The sequence below is a fragment of the Lepisosteus platostomus genome, chromosome 4 (assembly GCF_059453375.1).
Source record: "Lepisosteus platostomus isolate fLepPlt1 chromosome 4, fLepPlt1.hap1, whole genome shotgun sequence".
In the NCBI taxonomy this organism is placed as follows: Eukaryota; Metazoa; Chordata; class Actinopteri; order Semionotiformes; family Lepisosteidae; genus Lepisosteus; species Lepisosteus platostomus.
The window spans coordinates 14,984,411-15,008,439 of NC_142614.1; the positions used below are offsets into that span (position 1 = coordinate 14,984,411).

Here is a 24,029-nt window from a genome sequence, read left to right on the forward strand (position 1 = left end):
TTAACCCAGGAACCCCAGCACTGCCCCACCATGCTGCCCATCACTCTGTATTAAATCACATTTTCATTGTAAAACCAAACATTTACTTTTTTGATTGCTTACCTAACTTGTCTGAAAGATGTTAATGATGAAATTTCACTTCCTCTAGTTCAATAGCTCCCTGATGATCATAAAAATATCCTGTCTGTGCATCATGTATTTAAATCTAAAGTAAATTTTATTTCTGAACATCACAGAAAGGACCTGCCATTTCTCTTCAGACTTGGGTAAGATTCGGATGGTCCATGGTTCAAAGTTGTATATTTTGATCATTCAACCACTCCTTGCAGATTTAAACGGGTATTTAAACATACTGTATGAGACCTAATGATAAGCTCATAATTAAAGCCTAATTTCCATTAACAAATAGTCAACTAATTCAGAAAGCTGTGATTCAGCTTCTCATTCAGCAAATTAGCTCACTTGAGTACTTGTGAGGTGGAATAGGCAAAGTCAGGATGCCTAATTAATCTTTCACACTTTGTGACAAAAAAAAGCCCAGGGTAACATTTCTACTCTACAAAAAAATTAGATGCATCCTTTTTACATCCAAAATAAAAAATATTAAAGCACACCAATTGTCCTCAGTAAGCTACTTTCAAAAGGATGATGCTGTAGTTTTTTTTCTTGTCAGTGGAAGACCAGTTTTTCAAAACCTAAACATTTTGGGACAGTCATCCAAGCTGCACCGATGTGTCTGCATATTTACGTAAGTCTTCAGTACCTTGACGAAGTGCCCCACCATACTCCCTGGAATTCCAAGTGGGAAAGAAATTATGAACGTTCTTCCTCTGATGATATGCTGTAGCACTCCAGAGTTCATTTATACCTGAAAGTTATTAATTGCCAAGTTTTCAAACACAATAGGAAATGGCAAGCTTTTATTGGAGGACAAAAACAATGAGGAACCACATACATAGAGATCATTGCTTAAATTAATCTTTAATAAAAAGAAAATGGGGAAAAGTTGACATTCTAAACGGAATTATTCTGGTTTTCAAAAGTTTCACTGTTATGTTTTTGTATAAGAAATACAATTTAAAAAAACTAAGTGCCAACATCCAGTTACTTCCTAACATAACTCCAAAAGCATTTGATAAAGAAATCGGGAGTATATAAATATACTGTAGTTATATTGTGCCTTGCCAAAAGAACTCAAGAAAAAGTTACTTTTCCTGTCCTATTCTAATAGCACTCCAAATGATTAATACATAACTGAAAACACCAGGGTTAAAAAGTGTTCTGTATGTAACCAAATGTGCATTTACTTAAACTCTGACTTCAAATCAACATGTTGTCTTCAATGGCATTCTACTCAGAAATAACTTTAAATGTTAAAGAAAAATGTAAAACAAATTCCTACCCTGCTGTCCTGAATTACTGTAGTGGATATTTTAAAACTACAATCACAGGACACTAATCTTTTTCAGTGGAGACTTTTCTGATCAGGGACTTTACATTTTAAATATTTAATAGATCAGGAACATGAGCATGGACACACTAGTCACATGTCCCTTTTACTTACAGCACCTCTCCCAAAACTGATCAATTGGGAATATATACACTGGCTTTCAGATTTGTAAAGACATCTTTAAAATCGAAGATAAGATAATCATACACAATGCCGCTGACACAAAAACATGTTAGTAACCTTGCAGGGACCCCCCCCCGTCAGAAGACCTCAGCAATCTTTCAGAACCTGGACTGAGACCAGAGCCACATGCAAATCTGGACCAAGCCAGAATCTGCTTATCCTAATCTCTTCCTACCGCAATTCAGATTTTGACTGCGTTTTAAAGGAAGCCATAAAAAAGTGGTAAGACAGCCAGAGCTGCAGGTCAAAAACCTTTGTTCACATGGAAAAACGGTCAACTAGGCATAGAAATGGGCACGAAACCACAGTGACAGGAGAAGAGTGTTATGTACACAGGAAAATGGGTTAGAACATTTTTGTTTCAAAAGGAAACTTTATGCCAGAAAAAAGCAAAGTGAAAGACCATTAGGGCACAAGGGTAAAAGGTGACCATAACAGTGACCCTTCACACAGAGTCAGACTAAACATGAGTAAGTTCAAAATAAGACGTGCATGAGATAAGCGACTATAAACAGCATAAATATACAACAGGAGACTGAAGATGTGTGAATGAACGTCTTAGATTGCGTTTGCCTATTATGTGAAAGCTCTGCAGTAAAAACAATCACTTAAGTTTAGGTTAAAAAAATGATATACATGAATCATCTTTTAGTGACACTAATAAAATTGTAGCACAATTCCTAAAGTATGTACAGCTCTGAGGGGGGCTTGTTCATTTTCATCTGAAGAGGTCTGTCAGTTTTCATATACATTACATCAATTGCTCAGGCCTTTTCTTCCTTAGGGGCCTTGTCAATGACATTTCCAGATGTTCCTTTACTGGTGACACCCAGTTTACATAGATGTTTATAAACAACAACCCCATATTGTACTTCCCGTTTTTTTTCAAATTCAGAAAACTATTTACATTTGAAAAGTTTGACTTAGGAGGGGAAGAAAAACGTCATGTTGGGACTTTATTACAAGAGGAGCATTACACACTTCAACATAGCTAAAGGAAAAAGACTCAAACAAGCAAAACAATAGAAAAAAAGGTTTTCTATTCTAGCACAAAGCCTAACTTACTATGTATATGGGTCAGGGGGTATTCATCCTTAAACCTGCTACAACTGTGCCTACTTTTTAACATCAGCTTGGTGGAGTGAGAATTTAAAGCACGGCTTTGGGATTCCACAGGCCTCGCCACAAAAATGGCAAGCAAAGCGACGACTCGTTGACCATGCAAAAAAAAAAAAAAGTGCAATGTGGGCCTAGTCACAAACTGTTCCGAGATCTTTTTCTTTGAGGACTCACCCGTCTGGCATCTTGTCCTTACAGAAAGGCCAAAAGGGCTCTGGTATAGCACAGTAACGAATAACACTGTCTCCTCACATCTTAACCCCAACAAGTACATGCATTGTAAGATGCAGAGCTACTGTGCAACTACTACGAATTATATATATATATCCATTGTTTGAATGGGAAGCTGATCTGCACTCTGCACTTTTGATCTAGGAGATGCAGCACTGCACATTACCACTGAACTTAGCCTGAGAATATAATCAAAGAATACCAACAAAAGAGAAGCCAAAAAATATATACGTCTTTAGTGTTGAAAGTGAACATTTATGCTTTGTGCTGGAGAACAATGACTACCGTTGCTACTTTCTACTCTTTAGGTGCGTGTGTGCACGCCCACACAGGTGTCTGCGTGCACAAAGTGAATCTGCGGAACAGATGATGTGCATAGCTTTACTATGGCTAAACAAACCTGGGAGGCCCACAGCTTAAAAGGTACACTAGCACAACCTTTTTTATAGAAATATAGCTGAAACTACTCTAATGGAAAACAGGAGAAAAAAAATAAAGTGCTAAAATAGCAGTTATTCTGAGTCAAATAAAAAAAAAAATCTTCAGAAATGCCACATGGAAAAATAAACTTGATTTTTTTATGTTCCCCTGCCCCTTTTCTAAAAAAATAAAATAAAACCACTGGTCTGACTGAAAGGCCTCTGCTGCAACTCTCCTGCTCAGCTGCAGATAATAATAATAATAATAATTGCTTACACTTATATAGCGCTTTTCTGGACACTCCACTCAAAGCGCTTTACAGGTAATGGGGACTCCCCTCCACCACCACCAATGTGCAGATTCTCCTCCTCTCACACTCATGACTTGCAGACTGGGGAGCGTTTGCACGGCACAAGCCCCTGCGCTTCAGACTGCAATGGAGGAAGAAAAGAGGGACAAACTACATCACGGGGGCCCAGTTCAACAAGCCATGCTAGAACGGGAAATGTAGGTGCTGCGAACTAAAGAATACCGTTTCAGGGGCTACAGCTTCAGGGAGCAGCTTTTAAAGAATATACCGAGCCATGGGAGAAAGGGTGTAGAATGTCACCGAGTCCTCTACGGAAACAAGAGAAGTGTTTTCACACCAGGGGGGGAGCCTCCTAGTTCAAGGGTGCAGGGAGTGGCCTCAGTCCAGGGGCTGGGGGTCCGCAATGGGCATGGTGTGCAAGACCTCGTCCAGCAGCTGCAGGGCGCGGTGCAGGTGGATCTCGATCCAGCACGGGGTCTCCTTGATGCTCTGCCGAGGGTAGTCTGGGCCCCAGCCCTTGACAAAGCTCATCCGGAGGATACATAGCCGCCGGAGGTCATCGACGCCGATTCCGGCGGCAGCAGACAGGCCTGCAGGCGGTGGGAATGGAGGGGAAAGAGGGGGAGACGCTGATCGGTAATCCAGTACAAAATCATCTTCCAAAAAGCACACGCAGGTTCTGTTCCAGCCAGAGCTAATAACGGGATTTAGCCAGAGCTAAATTTGAGGATTTGAGCTCCTCAGAACTGAAGAGCCGACTAAGACAGGATCCAGTCAGGACTTGTATGGATGGCATTTAAGGAAAATCAAGCTGCTGACAGAAGTGATGTGGGTGTACCAGCAGGTGTCCTGAGAGAAGGATACCACAAAGACACCAGAGTATGGGGAAAGTGTACATACTCTTTATACTGTGGAAATACTCTTTATATAGTGTGTACATACACACAATACTGTGAGGTTGCATATTTTAGATGTTCATAAGAAGACTCTCTCAGACTGACCTATCTAACATGCCCCCAAAAGGTGGTAATTTTACCTCCTCCTGAAGTGAAATTCTAGAAATCAAGTGAAGTGGGCCCATACAACATCCACAATCAATACTATATTCGCCGTTAACTCAAAACTAGATAACAGACATACTCAATGTCAATATTACACCCCAAAAAGAGGCAGGTTCAGAACTTCCTTGAAAAAGAACTCAAGAGTTCCGCGTATGGCAAGACTATGAAACATGCATCAGCACAAGCACTGCAGGAGACACAGCCCCACCTCATTCTGGCTTTAACAGGAAACAGATGCTCAAGTGAAGACTTACTGATGGCCGGCGCGATGCCTCCCACGGAGCCGGGCCCGGGGATGTTCCCCGCCACCGCGGCGGCCTGCGCTGCCGCCGCAGCCTGAGCCGTGGCGGCCTGCTGCTGCATCTGCCGGTGGCACTGGCGCAAGTCAAACACCTGCAGCAGAATCCGGGGTCGAGAGAGGGCAGCCACGGCAAAAACAATAAAAAGAGCTCTTCAGTCACTCTGTTCATAACGTTCAAAGACTGCCAGACTGTCGAATCCTGAGCTGACAGCAATGAGGAGACAGCACGGCTGGGGTACTTTAAAAACGGCAGAAAAGCGGCCATCTTTGAATGCAGCTAATCTTCCCCAACAGCATTCTAAAAGAAAATACACACCATAATCTTACGCTTTTTCAATAGTGATCTAAACTCCGTTGCTGTCAACGAAGATGTATTCTGCACTGATCTGTATGTGCTTTCTTTATTTGTATGGACTTAACACTCGGTTTCATGTATCAATTATAACATGGGTCATGCTCTGCTGTTATGGGACTGCTTCTCGCAGTTTCCATTTTCTCATTAGGAAAAGCGTCGAAAACTAAGGGAATGAAACACAATCGTGTAATAACCGTAAAAATGATGTTAATCTGTTGTAACACTTCATCAGTATTAAACCCTTATGCCCTGACAGGTGGACCACTCTCTTCCCACCTTGATGTAGGCGCTGGGGTAGATCTTGTGCACGGCGTCCCCCGGAGCCCGTCCAGCCTCCCGGTCCAGATAGTAACTCTGCACGAAGACGGCGTGGTCGCTCAGGCAGCGCACCCACACATCCCCTTCCCCCTTGCACTCCAGCTGGACCCCCTTCCCAATGTGCAGCCTGTGCCAGAGGAGAGGAACAGTTCTTGCTCAGACACGTGCGCTACTACATGCCCCACAATACAGTTTCACAGCTAAGGGAGCATCTTCTCGATGCTTACTTCCACAGGAGCATAGATGTGCTGTAATACCCCCCTCAGGTTTAAAAGCCTAGATCAGTCACCTATGTTCTTGCATGACTATACTGGGAGAGGCAGACAGAAAAACATTCACCAATCTCAGTTTTGGTGCCCTATTCCAAATGCTTGATGCAAGTATTGAAAATCCTGTAAGGCACTGGCAAAAGCAAACTTTGGACTTTTTCAAAATCAACAACAAAGGTTTCAATAGTGAAACACAAACTAAAAGACAAGAGGACACTACAATGAAGTGCACAGCAAACTGGGAACAGGAGGCAGTTCTTCATTCAAAGGGTTGCAGAGGTCTGGAACAAGCTGGCAAGACCCTTAACTGAACCAAACAGTAGAAACCAAATTAGTCCAACGACTAAAAAACGTCAAATAGCCCCCTCTCGTTTTCCATCTTTGCTGCCTCAGTGCTGAGCAGGAGGTTCTGTAGCCATGGGCAAAGGGGGCACCCCCCCCCCCCCCAAAAAACACCTTTTCATACCTGGCTCTCTCAATGGCCTCTGTCCTGTGCACATTGGACAGCTGCCCCAAGCAGAAGCGATCCCCACCGGAGGGGTCCACATAGCCATCCACGGTCACAATGGGGCAGTTCGACGGCACCTTGAAGGTCTCTCCCACCTGGACGTCCATCTCGAAGTAGGCAATGGAGCACCAGTACTCCGGCGCTGTCAACCACAACCAGACAGCAGACAGCACATGAATAAAGACATCCGCACTGAAACCCAGAGTAAACACAATTTCAACTTTATGGTGGTTTGCCAAAGCTGGCAACTGGTATCATTGAATATTCTGGTACAATTCCATCATCTTAAGTTAAGTTTTGTAGCCAATCTAACACTAACGTAGACTGCTTGCTCTTTACCAGCTGTCACATACTTACATAATGATACACTGTGAGATATTAACCATTATTTATTTCAAAAATGCTGTTTAAGTAAAAACATCTTCAGCACTGCAATGACACAAAAGGCTAACTGAGGTGTGCTGAACAACTTCACACAATTAAAACCAAAGTATAAGAATGAAGGCAAACGATAAATAAAAGCTTGATTTGAGTATTTGCATGTATTTTTACCTGACCATTTACAAAGGATTGCTGTATATTTATTAGGTCAATTACGAAACACGTTAAAAGCACCCTTCAGTGAATAACACTGAAAACCAACTTTGCGTTCATTAAAATGTTGGCAATATATAGCGCTATCAAAACCACTGTTCTTAATTGTATGTACAAAGTGGCCAATGTGAAGCTCTTATCCATTTATTAAACTGTGAATAGAAAAGTGGTCTTTAAAGCAACAGGTAAACTAGTGTTTCTAGGGCAGGGCATTCTCATCCCTGAAAAACTCTGTCCTGGGAATTACCTGTATACACCTGCATCAGGTGAGTCAATTATCTGTGCATCTCTCATCTTTTCTTTGAAACCTCAGACTCAATTTAATAAATTCAATTTGAGCACCCCTGCTTCTGAGCACACCATCCTTGACACATAGCCAAGTCTGCTGGTATGCAAAATATACACATGCAACATGCAAAGTACATGCTTATTTACAACTTTTACAGTAATATTTTAAGTCACACTATTTTCCCACCACCTGTAGCGTTCCTTCCAGAACTGACAAAAAAAACGTCCAAGTTTTTCCAAGTAAGAGAAAATTCTAATTTGCTCTGAAAAACAGGGCATTTCAAATAAGCAGACTTTTCTTGGTGTTCACTGTGGCCTATCACTGTGTGCAAGACTACTGAGAACATCCTGGTATGTACTGTTCACAACGTCACCTCTGCTTAATTAGAATAATATCATGACATGGTGTGAACAGCCAATAGACATTTGATGCAAGCAATTATTCTAAAAGGTCCTTCTGTATAGATGGGCTCAAGGTTATACTGGGTTGAAATGTAAATCACTTCACTTAGTCAATAAAAAAATCCATGATGAAAACCTTGTAGCGCTATCAGTAATATTGCTTTCCAACAGTAAGCCAAGGCCATCATGGTCTGTAGAAGTCTCCCTAAAACTATTTCAGTCAAAACAAATAAAAAAATAAGAATCTAACCGCAATACCAAGGATACCATGTTAATTAAAAAAATCATTTTGCATACTTCATCTTCCAGCATGGATTTAAAGCTTGGAAATAGTGGTCTCCGGGCAAATCATATTCCTCTCTTAACTGGCATGTTCTCTAAAGAAGCCCCTTCCAGCAAGCTGTTCTTTCCACTTTTAGAGCTTTCACTTAGGAGTGCCTTTCATTATGACAATGCTCTGCCTCTATATGGGTAAATAATCAGTTCCACTTCTTGATCAAATGCAGACGTGCAGAGATTTAGAACCTCTTGATTTCTAAGCAATAACACCAAAAAGCCCCAGCAAAGCCATAGGCACTAACCTGGGTGGTTTGAAATTGGCGGCTGGAATGCAATCTCATTGTGCACTTGCCCTAGGAGAGAGAGAGAGAGAGAAAGAAAGAGGCCCCATGTATAATTTAGTGATGAGACATCAAACCAAGATCAATCAGCAACACTTCAAATTAAAGGTCCAAATTTTAGCCTGCCGTAAAAGAGGAATAAAATACGTTTTGGAGAATAAATGCCTTTAGGGATTTACCCGATTGTGACAGCAGGGCAACTTTCAATGAAAATCCCAAGACAATTATCCATGTAAACTTGCGTTAGCATTCGGGGGAAACAACTTAAAAGTCAAACAACTGCGCGCTCATATTCAGCAACAAGACGTTCTGCTACATGGTTTTGTGAACCTTTTTTGTATTCAGATGTTGAAGCCCACTTTTTAACTAACAGCAATGGTTAATCACAATGACTGATGATGATACTGGATTAAGAAGAAAAAGGAATGAAAATGCCTGGTTGCTTAGGATACCTGTGATCACGACTCTAGTACGAAAACTAAATGCTCATTACTGAGATTCAAAGGGCAACTATAACAGAACTTTGCCTGCTTAGGTCCCCATTGTACCATTTATCTATAAACGTACAACTTCCAAGAGACAAAAAGATTTCATCTCTGCACCTCGAGTGCTGAGCAGAGACACTTCTCAGACCCAGGCCTGGAGGCCTTCTCTGCCTGTGGCTACTTACAGTAATGGCCGGGATGGGTGATGGGGGGGTGGTGCTGCAGGTGTCCGTTCTGATGGTGTGGCATGCTGGGTGTATAGGTACTGTTTCTTGTCCAAGTTGAAGTCGTGTCTACAGAGGACAGTTATCATTACGGCACACAGAAAAGTTCAAAAGGTGCTTGCTTCTGCTCTGTTCACGTCAAGGCACTCCAAAGTTCTGCCAAGCAAGGTGGCCACTTCTTCCCCAGTAAACAACTACAACAACAGCTTGCTGCAAAAAAATAAGGCTCCCGATTTTGTGAACTCTACTTCAAGCTTTTAATTTCAGTCTTATTTTTACTCCACCATCATAGAACCATCCTATTTGCCCTTCTGAGGGGCTGCAGTATTCCAAATAATATGCAAGAAGGCTGTAAGCACATTCACTAACATAGAACAACCAGTGCTAAAAAACTAAGAAAAAAAGCAATCCAGAAACTATAAGCAGGAATTGCATTGTAGCTCGCTTTTATAGAGTATAATATCTATGCTGGTTCTTCACTGAATTTAGCAGTTCAGTTTCAAGTTGCTCAAAACCTGAACCAATAATCCAGCATGATAAAAAACAGAGGCAATTTGAGGATTCTGCAAGATACCACTCTTCAAAAACGGAAACAATTGAATCAGAACACAATTAAAGACAACCTTAAAGACAGCTACATTGAGCTGTGACATTTAAGAAGGTTAACTGGCAATTAAAGCTCATGTGATGAAGCATAGCCTTCTCAAAGGTTATGTGAGGCAGACAAAGTCAATCACTGGCACTTAAATGTTTGCAAGGGCAAGATAAACTACAAGGGCAACCTGTCATTTCATGGATGTACCACTCATCCACACAGAGCCCTAATAATCCCTCATTAAGATAACACACACATCCACCAGCTCCCAACCTACTGCTCAGCCCAGAGATCAGTATTCCCATAAGTCAAATGTGCTTGGCTTCAGTGCTTACTGTGGTGGTAAGTAGCAGGCTGTGGAGGAAATCCGTTCTGCTGTGATCCCTGCGGGGTGCCTGAAGCAATCTGGAGAAGACCATCACTGTGACTCCCTGGCAGCATGCTACTGGACTGGCCTGACAACACAAACAGGCACATTCCAATAATAAAGATAGGAGCAAAGCACTGCCTCCCAAGAGCCATTGACTCTTGCCTGGGGGATTCTCCAGTCTAATGTGAATTTGTGAAACTGCTGTCCCAGAGAAGATTCCTATTGACACTAAATACACATTACTGAATGAGGAGTTTCCAGCATGCATAAATGAAAGAGATTTCACATGGTCTCTTTTTTCCTAGATTCCTTGCATGCCCAAATATAACTATCAATCTACTGATTCTTTACTAAAATATATTTAGAAACCACAATTGTTTTGCTGTAGGACGCAACTAATTGATATGTTGACATGACAGATGATACTCCGAAGTGTTGCTACACCCTCAGTACTACACCTCATCAGAAAACCACCGAGACTGACTTTCACTGGACCAGGAATGTTCCCCCCCGCAATGCCTTCAACCAGTGCAATCTTGATTCCGTAACCACAAAAATACCAACGGATTCCTTTAGCTTAGAATGCTGTTTGCAACATGCAACATCCTAAATAGATGCTGTGAACCCTGCAATACGCATTTCCTCCCCATGACCTTCCTGAGGTAGAGTACAATCCTAACTGGGCTTTTTAAAGGCCTGCCAATCTTTTCATGAAGTCTTGTGCTTGGTTTTCTATGTTTGGCTTGACGTGAAAGAGGACTAAGGTGAAGCTCCGAGTGGCAGGGGAGTCTGACTTACTTGCGGGCCCAACGGCGATGTTGGGGAAGGTGGAGGCGCTGGAGCTGCTGGAGTCGGAGGGGGGCAACATGGCCGGCGTGCTGTAGGTCTCGTTGGCTGACCGGCTGCTCGGGGGGTGCTGGATGGTCTGAATAGAGGGCCCCTCCACGCTCGGCAGAGATTGCTGGTCCACATAGTCGTGGAACTCGTCTTTCACCATCAGCCCTGGGGGAGCTGAGACGGGCCGGGAATGAAAAAGGAGTCACAGCACGTTAGCCATGCCTTCTGCTGCGTCAGGCCAATGAGAAGAATTCAGACATCATCAAGGTGAGGAGCGAAACAAATCCACCATTTACAACTATAGCAAGCATAACTCTTTCCTGAGCAGGACAGCGGAAATCAGACAAACTCTTCAATATCTGGTTAACAAAACCTTTGAGTTTTAGGAGAAGAGTTTGCTACAAAACTGGAAGGAGCTACTGGCATGTGCTCAACAAGGACCTCGTGAAGTTGCAACACCTATAACTTATTGAAAATGAAAGAAACAGCCAGCTGTGTACATAAGCTCTTGAGGAGAGCCAGCTTTGTACCACATGTATAATTTAGAACAAAAATGTATTCTAATTTAATGATATGAGTGTCCTCTCCTCTTTTCCTGCAATGATATCTGATACACTTGCACTTTGTGTTTTCCAAGGCAATTCAAATTTAAATATAAATGCAAGTTGAAAGACAAGTCCAAGAATGGCACAAGGCCGAGAATGTTAGGAAAGTAACATGCTTCTGAGCATACAACACATTCGCTAAACTGTAATTAGCACCTATTTTCAGATTCAAAATAACAGGACACAAATATCCAAGGCAACAAGTCACATACTTTGCATATGTATACTGTGTGGGAAAAATACAAATACTAACTGAAACCAAAACTGAACCTAACGTGAACAAGGATATCAGCTCCCTTTGGGAATATTTTGAAGCCCATGGATTCACAAATAAGGAAGTTTAATATTAAAAAAAATCAGAAATGCAAACTTACCGGAGCTTGTTAACGTCAATCCGGACAGGTCTGTGGATAGAAACAGAATGATTTATAAAGGTTTCTGATGGGGTAGAGCAGCTAGAATAGTCTGGTTCCTGGTAGTCTTGCCATGCTACGCTCAGTTGCTCTGGCAGAAACTTAAATATATAAGATTCTTGTTCAATTTTCATGTATTGAATGGACTGTGCTGGACTGCAGAATGAAAACTTGTCCTTTTGTTCTCCCTCCTTCTCCCATTCTTCTAATACTGACCCATCACCATTTGCATTTTAATATTAGACTGTTATTTCCTTAAATGGTCTTTAATCATCTTGTGAATCTTAGAAGCAATATTCCAGAACAGAAAGCCCTGAGTTCGACTTTCTCATCATAATGAAATCAACAAGACTCCAAATAATACACAACATTTCAAACCATAATGAATTCCTGCAATTCCCTTCAAAGGAAGTGAAGTTCCAAATAAAGCTTCTCCAGTGTACCCGTTAGTGTGCACTGTCTCCTCTGCACATCATCCCTTCAGCCACACAACGGACAGACAGCAGGCAGTGCCATTTGAAGCTACAGATGTTCTAGCAGGTTGTCTGGTCATCTGTCTCCCCTAGAAACAACTATCCCACAGAGCTCCAAGCAAGGAAGAAGTAGTTCTACGTTTTCAAGTCTCGAAAGTCCAGGCTTCACAAACGAGAGAGCCGACACACTAACCAAACTAACCCACCAGTGACCTCCACTTCGGTCACACCATAAGACGTCTTACCTATTCCCGGCGAGACGACCCGCTCGTAGTGGTAAGGGTTCACACAGACGCTGTCGCACTTGAGGTCGAAGGCAAACTGGCAGTATTTCACGTGTTTCAGTTCATTCTTGTGAAGGTCCGGCCACCTCCAGAGACGAGCATAAATAACATGGGGGAACCCTTTGCGTCCTGCCACCTACAAGCGTAGTGGACAGACACAGTGCTTAGAAACAAAGCAAAAAGTCAAATTTAATTATCACAGCAAGGTCTGAGGGAGGGTGAAAGAAGCTACCCAGCCATGTGGCTGAAGCCAACTGGCTTCTTGCAAGATCTAGAAAAGCCAGATGGGCTGAATGGCCTCCTCTTTCTGGTAACCTCTCTTACATTCTTGCGTAAAAACTGACAAGTATTATTATATCCCTCCCTAGTCTCTACAACCAGTGTTTTAACATGTATCTGAATGTTCTTATTATAAAAAAGAACACAAAACGCTCGGGACCAATTTCTTAATTTTTTGCTTTGGCTAGTCTGGATGATGACAAGATGGCAAGGTCTGTTTCCTTGCAAACAAGTCTTCCGTTTCACATAAAGTAGTCCATCTCCAAACTTTATTACGCCAGCTCGTGTTAAATGTGACACTGGGATTGTAAGGGTACGTACGTGAATGTAAACTATTTTTCTACTTTTGTTCAGAAACATCCCCACTGACTGTATTATGCGAGACACACGCTGAATTTAGCCAATACATGTGCATTCCCATCATCCTTCTGCTTACGCAAATTTCAGCAAGTCAACATCCAAATGCAAGTGACTCTGGAGGGGAGGTGATTTTAGAGTTCTGGTCCTCTCGGCAAAAGTACGTAAACATTTGTGCAATAATTGTACTGGATCTTCCCACACAGCATATGACAAATGTGCAGGAACAGCTTGAAATGTGTGACTCTCCATCTCATGCCAAAATTCAAATCCTCCAGCAGATCAGACATGCACCGTGAACACCATTAGATATAATTAATAACCTTTTAAAATTTCTCTTGATCTCTAAATGTTTCTAAATGTACATATGCTACATTTGGAGCTATTATTGGTCTGTATCATCTCTGCTGTACGTCTTTACATAAAATTATCTATAATCTCCCAAAAACTGGAAAAAACTTTGGCGAGGAGTCCACCTTTATCCAATGCCTACTTCTGCACTTATCTCTACTTCTTAAACAGCAGATAGTTTTTATCAAACTGGAAGCAGCAAACCCTAAACTCGCTCTAAAACCCCCCAACGTCAAGCCCCTGTCACCCACATGCCTCCTTGCTCTTGTTCACCCTGCGAGGACACAAGGCCCAGCCACAATGAGGTCACCGCTGCACGGCGGGCATGTGACACTTCAAACCGTCCTACCCAGATTCGAACCCAGGATGCCTTGAGAGTGGGAGCGAACCCCATTCACATCAGGAAGAGGAGCCCATACGAAGGAAATAACGAAATGAGAATGAAAGTCATTTTTTTTCCACAATCCGAAGTTAATTTATTAACCCGAGTGGCGTTTTCATGCCTCCTGACTGATAAAATATTACTTCCAGCTTAGAATCTGAGACTTTAAAAAAAGGTTTTATTTTTCACTGTCCTCACAATATGGACATGAAGTGAAAAAAAGCGTAATATTTTTGGCGTCAAAAAAGCCAAAAATAAGGCATGATCTAAAAATTCCTTGTTAACCTTCACTTTTTGAAAACAATTAATAAGTCAGACTAAACAGAGGAGCAAGGCTATTACAATTTACAGAACAATGCAAAATAATAATGCACCTACAATACCATACGTTAAAGTCATACAATGCTACTAAAAGGCAGACGTTTACAAAATCTGACTTAAGACTTAACAGTACAGTACACATAATCTAAATAATAATAGTTGACATCGCTTGAACACTGCAGGCTGTATTTATGACTTGATGCCTAGTGGATGACATTCACTTTGAGCGAGTCTATAGTATTACTTTTGCATCAGCTGTTGTGAGCCATACAAAGTAACCACATTTTCCAAGTTAAAATAGGTTCAGACAACAAAAATGTCTCAACGACAACCGACAAGAAGGGTGCAGAGAAGAAAGCAGGTGCTCTGTGGAGCGCCCTTAATGTGAATAAGGACTCCTGTGCCCCCATCACTGAGTGCTGAATGGGCTCCTCAGGGGCTCAGGCTCTTTTTAGGAACAGTCACCCTCGCAAGCAAAACAAAGCTGAGGACCAGGCTGAAACCACAGAAGGATGGGTACCAACTCACGAGAGGATCAGAAGAGTGCACATGCCAGGGTAAAGGTAGGAGAAGTTTGGTTTTATTGCCATGTGCAGTACTCAAACATTCAGTGGAAAAGTCCTCACTGCCACAATCAAGTTTATAAAAAGTTCTCAATCCAGCACACTGCCCAAACAGGTGTGGAAATCGCATTATTTGCACGCTTGAAAATGACTTCCATTTTTAGCAAAGCCAGTACTTAATTATTTTTTTAAGCAACCAGACCTTAATGTAATATTATGATGGCTATAAGGCGTGATACTGAGTCAACCTCACACTGCTGACATGCAAAGTATAAATCGGTAACATGTACTTATCTGATGAGGCTCTCTGTTTTTCTCTACACTTCACACCCCTGACTGCTTTTGCTAGATGTCGGCCTTGGTGTTACCCTTATCACCAAAAAAGCAGAAGGAAGAAATGTGCTCGGAATATCAAGCAACTCAAAAGCCGTCTATGACATCACAGTTTTCAGTCACTTCTTCGCGATCTGATTTTTTTTAGTTACATAAATTGAATGTGTAACTAGGCAACAACTTAAGGGCATGTTATCAATAGGCTGACATTGGCGACACAGGATTTAAAGCCTGTCTCTTTACAATCTGATTCCTTGACAATGAATATTGTAAAGGAAGCAGTGTTTTACAAAATCAGCTTAAAACCTCCAGGTGATGACATACAGGGTTTTTAGTTACCATACGCCTAAACTAGTGCAATGATCTTCCCATTCGGATAATGTCCTAATGCCCCAGTATAGTGACGGGGACACTATACTGTAAACAGGCGCCGTCCTTCGGATGAGACGTAAAACTGAGGTCCTGACTCTCTGTGGTCACTTAAAATCCCAGAAAAGAGTAGGGGTGTAACCCCAGCGTCCTGGCCAAAATTCCCCTTGGCCCTTACCAATCATGGCCTCCTAATAATCCCCATCTATGAATTGGCTTCATTACTCTGCTCTCCTCCCCACTAATAGCTGATGTGTGGTGAGCGTTCTGGCGCACTATGGCTGCCGTCGCATCATCCAGGTGGGGCTGCACATTGGTGGTGGTGGAGGGGAGTCCCCATTACCTGTAAAGCGCTTTGAGTGGAGTGTCCAGAAAAGCGCTGTATAAGTGTAAGCAATTATGATTATTAATATTATTCACCAACATTGCTGCACCGCAGTCCACAGCTCCACATTCGCACACCACCTTTTTCTTACCCTACTGCAAATTCAACACCCTCGTACCTGCAGCCGGCCGTCCAGCGTCCTCTGGATGGTCACGCACTTGCTGGGGTGAGCCCCGTTGGTGGTGATGGCGGTGATGAGGGAGTCCAGCTCGTCCTTCTTCTCCTTCAGCTTCTTGACCAGGCTCTCGATGGCGCGCTTGGCGAAGGTCTCGCTCTCCCCGCCCTGCCGGTGGCACATCAGGCTGTGCACGATGCTCAGGCAGGCGTCGTTGCTCGTCGGCGTGTTGGTGATGGACATCCTTGCGCTCCGCTGCTCCCTGCTCCGCAACACAAACTCCAAATCTCCTCCCAGTCACGGAGGAGGCCGGGGGAGGGAAGGCTCAACAGCCTGAGTGTCCAGTGCACGGAGGCACACACTCTATACCCTCCTGCACACCACAGGCAACAGGCAACAGGGGAAGGCTTTTCTAAAAGAAACACGGCGCTCCCGACTCGGTAGAGCAACCCGTGCTGTTCTGAAGTCTCCTGGAAAAGGAGGGAAAAAAAGAATTGAATTGGCAAAGGAAGGGGGTGTTTTTGACCTTAAACAGTTCTGCAACACGGAGCAACAAAAACGGCTCTTCAGAACCCCGTTTCCTCATATCAACTGAAAAAAATTGTTTTTAAACACTCTTCAGCCGAATTTTGGAAAAACCCCAAAATGCCGTGATCACATTATGATATTACAAAGTCCCTTCCCAAAACAAACGGACAAGTGAAGATTTCAAACATATCAGTTTTGTTCCAAGAATTGCTAAAAGCTGAAGCAGGAAATAAAAATGGATCAGTATTTTGATACTACGTCTACAGATCTCAAGACCACCGCAGCCTGATAGTGTCCAAGCCGTACCCACGTCACTGTTCCAAAATTCAACCTTCAGGAAGAAATATAGGGAAAAGCTGTCTCTTTGAGAGTTACTGAGGCCAAAGACGTGTCCCCTACAGCAAAACTATAGGAATAGTTTGACCAGCACCTGTAGAAAGACAGGCCTGGTCAGCAATGTTCAAAGCCAGGCCATGGTTTGTGGAACAAGGGTGGCAGGAATCTGAATCAGAGCCTCCCGCCACACTGCTGAAGCCGACTCCCAGGCTTCTTTCAAGAAACAGCTGGAGGAGACCCTCCAGTCAACTGGCTAGATGGGCTCAATGGTTCCCTTTCATCCGCAACCTTCTTCCGTTCTTGCCAGGCTGTACAAATGTGCTGATTCTGTAGCTAATCAGACCCAAACACCTCTTTAGATGTAGGAAGGAACAAATATTAATGTGTGATTAATAAAGATTTAGTTTTCCCAATTTGCTTCTAATAAGTGCTTTGGTTATGTATTTCAATTCTTATACAGTTAAGATATCTAGATGTCGACAAAAATAACTCCAACTGCAATAACATCCTAGAAGAAATTACATAAAACGATGCAGAACAAAAGAAAGGCTGGCAGACCTGTAACTGAGCAAAGCCTGCATGTAAGCAGTCTAAGTCTAAGCCTATATTTTTACATTTATTACGATGGTTTCAGCTAGACCCTAAGATTTCTAATGTTCTTGCTTAACTCAGATTTACGGCACTTTCAGCTGTTTAGGAAGGAGTCCTTTGCGTGTACTGGGGGCCCTACTTTTCTTAGTGCACATTTGAAAAACGATGAAAAGAAAAAAAGTTTGGCACAATTCATTGTTTTACGTTACAGACTTTTTTTTCTTAATAGCAATATAGTCACGATGTTGCAATACCGAGAGCACTGATGATATTTCTTGAAGCTGCTAGCCAAGTGCTTAAGATGATCATTCCCTTTGTGCCTTTCATGAAGAAAACAAATTAAAGCCATGCCTGGTCTATCAGTCCTCAAAACATTTTTTTTACATTTCTTGGCAAACACACAAACAATAGCGCTCTTTTCTGAATTTCCTGGAAGCCCGTGGAGTAGTTAAGCGACAACTTCACAAGCGACCGCACAGGAGCATGGGGCTGATCTGCAATCCTGAATAGCTCAAAAGGGGCTGCTGGCTTGGCTTTCAGAAAACAGAACCTTTCAGGGGACTTCTGAGAAACTCCACTGCTATATCAAACACCAAGAAATAAAGACAAAGAGGATGAATTCTGCATTAGCAAAAAATAAGCATTAACAGACAAGCATCTGTGCAGCAAAGGTCTTTGGTTAAGTTAATATACTCATACACATGAAAAAAAAAAACAATATAAATGTCAGGTTTTGCGAAATAGTCAAAACATTACTGGTACGGGCCTTAAGGAAAGGTCAAAGACCTCCATGGTGCTTATGCAGATTTCAGCAGTACAGAGCAGTGTATAATAACTTACACTGCATGGGACAATAGAATTATTAGGTTTATCCCCTAGCAATGCCGGAATCCATATAAAACACAAATATAAAGTATCTATGGTAAAGTACCATTTTCAAAGATGAATAAAATGTCAAGTCGGGGGCCTGAACACAAAATACTCCAAGGACTGATCCACACCATGACTTTCGAGACCGGGCTACCAGAGTTCAGATCTGAGCTGCACCACCAGCAGACTGCTGTGACAAGAACCCAGACGCATGGCCCAGCTCAAACAAGAGCAGCAGTGTGGCTCAACTGGTAGGGCTCTGGACTCGTAACTGCAAGGCTGTGCTTTCAAACCCCGAGGTGAGATACTACTGGTGTACCCCCAGATCAAGGTACTTCAGTACTTCACACTTACTGTTCCAGAAAAATCCCAGCTGTGATACATGGTGCATATATCTACGTCACTCTGGATAAAAGCAAAAAATAAATGGATCTGAGTAATTCACAAATTAGTCGCTTTGTGCTTGAGGTCACAGTGATAAGCTGCACTGACGGAGAATCGACAATTATTAATGCCCTCTACTACTGGAGGTGAACAACCCAACTGGGTATTAATACACAGAGGAAGTCACTGAGTCAAGGATGAATCACTGTGCTTAGCACAGGCCGCCTCATCCTCGCTCGTTCACACACAGAGGAGCTGGTAAACAGAAACACGTGGCAGAAGGATATTGCTTAATGCCACAGTTTGACAAAATAAAAAACACAGTTACACTGAAGCAAAAGTAAGATACTTCTCTTCACTACAAGACCCAAACAGAACTCTGACACACGGAGAGTCAAGTCAGAGTTCCTATGCTCAGCACATGCACATGAGCAGTGCTACAAAAGACCAAAAAGAATGTTTCATAAACCAGGAGCAGTTTTTTTTCTACATCTTACTGTTCATCTGCTAGAATTGTTACTTTGCCTTGTACTATATTTCAATAGGCTCCAAGTATCACTGTATTGTCCTATTTAATTGAACTACATAATTACATTTTTGACCATGAAAAACAGAAGGACTGTACATTTTCCATCAGTCACATTGGTTAACACGTCTGTGGCACAATATTCTTTACCACAAAACTCAGAGAAAAAATTCTACTCTAAAAAGTTCTCATTCATTACCAAGGATCAGGAATAGAATTAATGTAACCACAGCGATGACTAAGGAAAATGCTGAAACCATGCCTTGATAGCAAGTACAAAATAAGATAAAAAAACTGTAAAACCATAACTAAAAAAAACATACACTACAATTAAATCAATGAAAATAAAAACAGAAATTCCAGGTAGTAACCAGAAGACTAAGTTCACCCGATGTTGACAAATCATGCCACGAAGACCCTGCCCCATTCACGTATGCACAAAGATCAAAACTCCAGTTTCCAGCCCGCAGATTCTTCCCAAATCTGCCCTTGAAAAAAGATTTACACACCCGTCCCACAATTTCTACCCAAGACCTTCCAGAAAGGCATATAAACAAGCAGTGTGGGCAGATATGCACAGGCAGGGACTGCAGACGTTCAACAAATCCTGCTCTGAGGAGAAATACTGAAGGTTTAACAAAACAGAAGGATGAACGTCCTACAAAAGCCACCGGACAGCAAGTTACTAAAAAACAAAAACATCATGGGTACACGGGGCGACACATTTAAACACTTCCTTTATGATGTAAAGTGTTGGCCAGTAAATTACAGAAAATTGACAAGAATTAACTACTAAAAAAAGATGTTAAAAACTAGTTAAAAAAAAGATGCACTTCACCATTACAGCTGAAGAGTGTTAAGTGCAGACAATGTTAAATGAAGGCAAACGAAGTGGCACGAAATATTCAGCGCCTGCTGGCTTATATGCATACGTCACTGGCTTGTAGAACGTGAAAGGGCTCGTAATGCTAGAAAACAGGAGTCATAACGTTGATTCCTAACAGCAGGGCACGAAGAAGCAAGCAGGACTTGCCTGCCCAAGGAGTCCTCTCCAAAGCTCCCAACTTCGTCCCACTTGAGGCTTGGAAAGTGTGCTGAATTTGTCCTCTTTAAGTAAATGAGCTCAGTGAAGCAACCCTTCAGGTCACTAGACAGGCTTCGAAGCCACTTGGGGGAGAGTGTGGAAACGGGCTGAAATGTCTTGGTGTCTCTTACAAATGATTTGAACCAAGGCTACGACACCTCGTTTGTCACCCAAGGGTTAACACAAAATGCGCTGGGACTCGGAGTCCAAGGGTTGGACGACCCCAGCAGGGCCAGTCATTCGCTCTAGGTTATTCTGGGACACGCGTAGCGCTATGAAACATCCTGAATTGTACAGCACGTCAAACTTTACCGCCGGCCGGTAGTCCACTACACGATTTGGAAGCACAACAGAGGTACGTCTGGAAAGATGTCACTCTCGAGAAGATCCTGCATTAACTGGGCACCTTTCCCTAAACTGCACCGAACGCGCAATTCAACTGTTGATTAAATAATAAGAGATTATCGATTTTTAACCGACAGCAGTACAGGAACAACCTTCTGGACCTCGAACTCTTGGAAACGGTCTGATCCCGCGAGTGAACGCGGACCACAGCGCACCGTGCGTGGGAAAAGCTGTACCCAGAGAAACAGCAGCTACGAGAATGCACAATATTACTTCCCCCATTTAAACCGGCTGGCAGGGAAAATACAACCCCTAAACTCGGCAAACGCGAGCGGGGTATCTCCTCGACACCGTGCACAAATCCGAAGCCGGGACGCCCGCTTTTCAGGAGCGCAGCTGCAGAGAAAAGCGCAAGTGTGTGGAGCGATCTTACCGACTGAGAGGTGTGTTGAGTCAAACAGACTAAGACGCCACCCTCTCCAATCCCCCCCAAAAAACAACACACTCCCGGAGCTCAACCCCAGCTCTCCAACACCCTGACAGCGAGTCCCGTTTCCCGCAGGCGGCCGTGTGCAGCCGGACGCTATTCGGTGCGACACCCCGCCGCCCCAGCGGGCAGAAGCAGCGCCTCGGCACAGCCCGACCCCGCTACCCCGAAAACACCCCCGAGCCGCCTCGGCTCACAGCAGCGAGGGCCGCGCAACGCAGCCGGCACACGGCGGCCCCTCCGCGGACGCTGTTGTGCCTCCAAACCCTTCTCCCTCTAGCCCCGGCCCGCCAGTGCCGAGAACAAAAACACAAACTTTTACTTTCCCCGCCGGCGGAGCGCCCTGCTCGCCTTTCTTCCACCACCCCTCCCCATACTCCTCTTCCCCGCCGGTCTGCGGGCCGCTCCGGCCCAGTCCCTCACCTTTCCAAGGGGAAGCGGGATCCGGTATCACCGGGGGTTTAGGAATCGTCGTGCGCCTTTCAACGGGACAGCGAGCAACAAAATAAAAAAACAAATCCACCCCTCTCACACGGAGCCTCCATCCGACCGCCTCCGCCGCTGGTGCTGCTGTATCAACATGGCGCACGGCGCCTGCGCACTGGGCGGCGGGGAGCGGCCTGGCGTGTGTGCGCAGTTCCAGCGCTGTTTGGCACCATCTGCGCCCACTCAGGACCCAGCAGAAAGGAGATGTGACTTCACGCCGATACCCGGGCCATGGCGCGTAACAGTCGCTCCCTTTCTTGGAGCGAGCTACTGTATGGGCAATGTGCAAAAACACACATAGACACAACATGAGTGGGCACTGCGTGTTATGCGTGCTTCTTACTTCGCGATGTTTCACATACCTGCGTGATGTAAAAATATCTAAAAATAAAAACAGCAGGTAAGGATAATTGTCAGAAGTAGATCCTGCATGATAAGCAACATTCTTGCATCACACTAGAGTGCTGACATTCCGCTTTTATTAAATAAATGTGAATCTTTTATTTAGATTTAATCAGATGAGTGAATGTAATTTTATAACTACACAAATTTTAACACTAGGCCTTAGGTTGCGTGATAAATTCTTCTAGTTACAGTGCAGGACTGTCAATTGTTTCTGTTATTTATATTGTAGCACTACATGCAGTCTTGAGCACCTGTATTTAGCCATGCCATCATTTTGTTTTCATCAAAACATTTCTTAAATGGGTTCCTCAAATCTGTCGTCTGCGTGCACCTTTCTCACCCAACACTGCCTCTGATGTTGACTAACCTGACAGTAAGTCATATATAGTGGGCAATGAAATATCAAGGGATTCAGTGCCTCGGATTTGGGGTCTCATTGCTCTCAAGGACTTGCTGAATTCCAGGTTCTTCCCAGGGCCTGGAGATTTTTGTTCGAATCTGAGTAGTGAAAGAAACCACCAACCAAATTATCTTCTAAATTAGACCATTTTCAGAATGTTTCTTGAAGTCTTTGACAGACAAATGCACTGGCATTCACTTCATTAAAGCTCACCCATTTTTTTGTTTCAATGTTTTTTTCTGTTTAATGAAACTGAAAGCAGCCTTTTCTTGGAAGATCCTAGGGACTAGGATCTAGTTGGCAGTTTGGCCCCTTCAGCAGCAGTGAGATATACTGTAGATGTCATTAAAAGTCCAGCGGTTTTTATTCTAAAGCTTGACTTACAGTTAATGCTGAGTTTGAAGTAAACCACAGGAAGTGACTTTATCAGTACACTTCAAGACCTCAAATACTCGGGTCAATCCCACCCTGACCTCTTCTTATCAAGACTGAAGAGACTCTGCTACTTTGATCTGTCAGAGAGAGACATGCTTTCAGTCAGGAATGATCCTAGTCATCACTCTATGAAGTCTTTCCAAGAAGCAGTTTTCTTTTTCTGAACCGATTACTGCAAAATCGAACACAGTATTCTAAATGTGCTAACATATCATTCACTTTTAACATTCTTTGATTTAAATGTGGATCTTTTCACTGTAAGATTCTGTTGACTACTTAACCCATATTATCAAAAGCAAGTCAGTAATGTGTCAATTTAATAATGTAATCACCCACCCTATATTGAATCCTAAAACTTCATGCTCAGTACCAGCCATGAGTTTCTTTTTCACTGCTGCAAAAAGACACCTTGAAAAGTTTAGCTTGCAGTTTAGGCTGTCCAGAGTAGGATCTCCGTCTTTTTGCATATCCTCCTGGTACAATGTTTGCAAACCAGTTTTGAACCTCTGTTTGGCAATTGTATCAGAGATGAGATTATATAAAATGAATTATATAGGTATATATTTGATACATGATAAAAGAATGTTGATGTGTCAAGGTCCAAAATAGCTTTGTGTACTTATGTTGAGTAAGTGAAACAGTACCTTGTTTGGACCATCTAAAAATGGAGCTGAACTACAAAGAAAGGGTGCAAATTTTCCACTATTTTTTACTGTTTTTTTGCCTAAAAGTCTTACCTTAAGTGACTGGCAATCTAGAGATTTTGCAAGTTACTGCACCAGTGCAGAAAATAAGGATTTCTTCCACAATGAGATTTTCTTTTCTCACACCCAAAGGCGTTTTCTTTCTTCTCTTTTCAGCATGGAATAAACCTATTACTTGTTCCTTTCTTCCACAATGCTGCTTTTCACTAAAGCCACATAATGTTTGAAATTCTGCCTTCTGCTGCCATATAGTCAGAAGACAAGGGTTTCCTGACTAT

General features: G+C 42.9%; 1 protein-coding gene across 2 annotated transcripts; it reads right to left on the bottom strand.

Annotated features, from left to right (window-relative positions):
• Positions 1-3,762: 3,762 nt before the first annotated feature.
• On the bottom strand, positions 3,763-21,918 carry LOC148672759 (SMAD family member 4). 2 transcript variants are annotated; one of them, XM_088628654.1, is made up of 12 exons: positions 21,745-21,916; positions 16,174-16,640; positions 12,677-12,851; positions 11,920-11,949; positions 10,902-11,114; positions 10,069-10,188; positions 9,100-9,207; positions 8,391-8,441; positions 6,484-6,667; positions 5,707-5,875; positions 5,029-5,167; positions 3,763-4,303 (listed from the first exon to the last, which is right to left on the bottom strand). In XM_088628654.1, exons 2-12 carry the CDS (start codon positions 16,411-16,413, stop codon positions 4,092-4,094), a joined length of 1,641 nt encoding a protein of 546 aa, XP_088484780.1. In that variant the 5' UTR covers positions 16,414-16,640; positions 21,745-21,916; the 3' UTR covers positions 3,763-4,091. The 2 variants fall into 2 exon arrangements, with proteins under 2 accessions (XP_088484780.1, XP_088484781.1); XM_088628655.1 differs by lacking the exon at positions 10,069-10,188 and having other exon boundaries at positions 21,745-21,918.
• Between the last annotated feature and the right edge of the window lie 2,111 nt (positions 21,919-24,029).

What these genes read in the sequence shown, in the direction of transcription:
- LOC148672759 (XM_088628654.1), bottom strand. Translation starts at nt 16,413, where the DNA reads ATGTCCATCACCAACACGCCGACGAGCAACGACGCCTGCCTGAGCATC. An exon ending in ATTGACGTTAACAAGCTCCG is followed by an intron (nt 11,115 to 11,919) that starts GTAAGTTTGCAT and finishes GGCCCGTCTCAG; the next exon opens with CTCCCCCAGGGCTGATGGTG. An exon ending in GCCAATTTCAAACCACCCAG is followed by an intron (nt 6,668 to 8,390) that starts GTTAGTGCCTAT and finishes TGTGGTTGACAG; the next exon opens with CGCCGGAGTACTGGTGCTCC.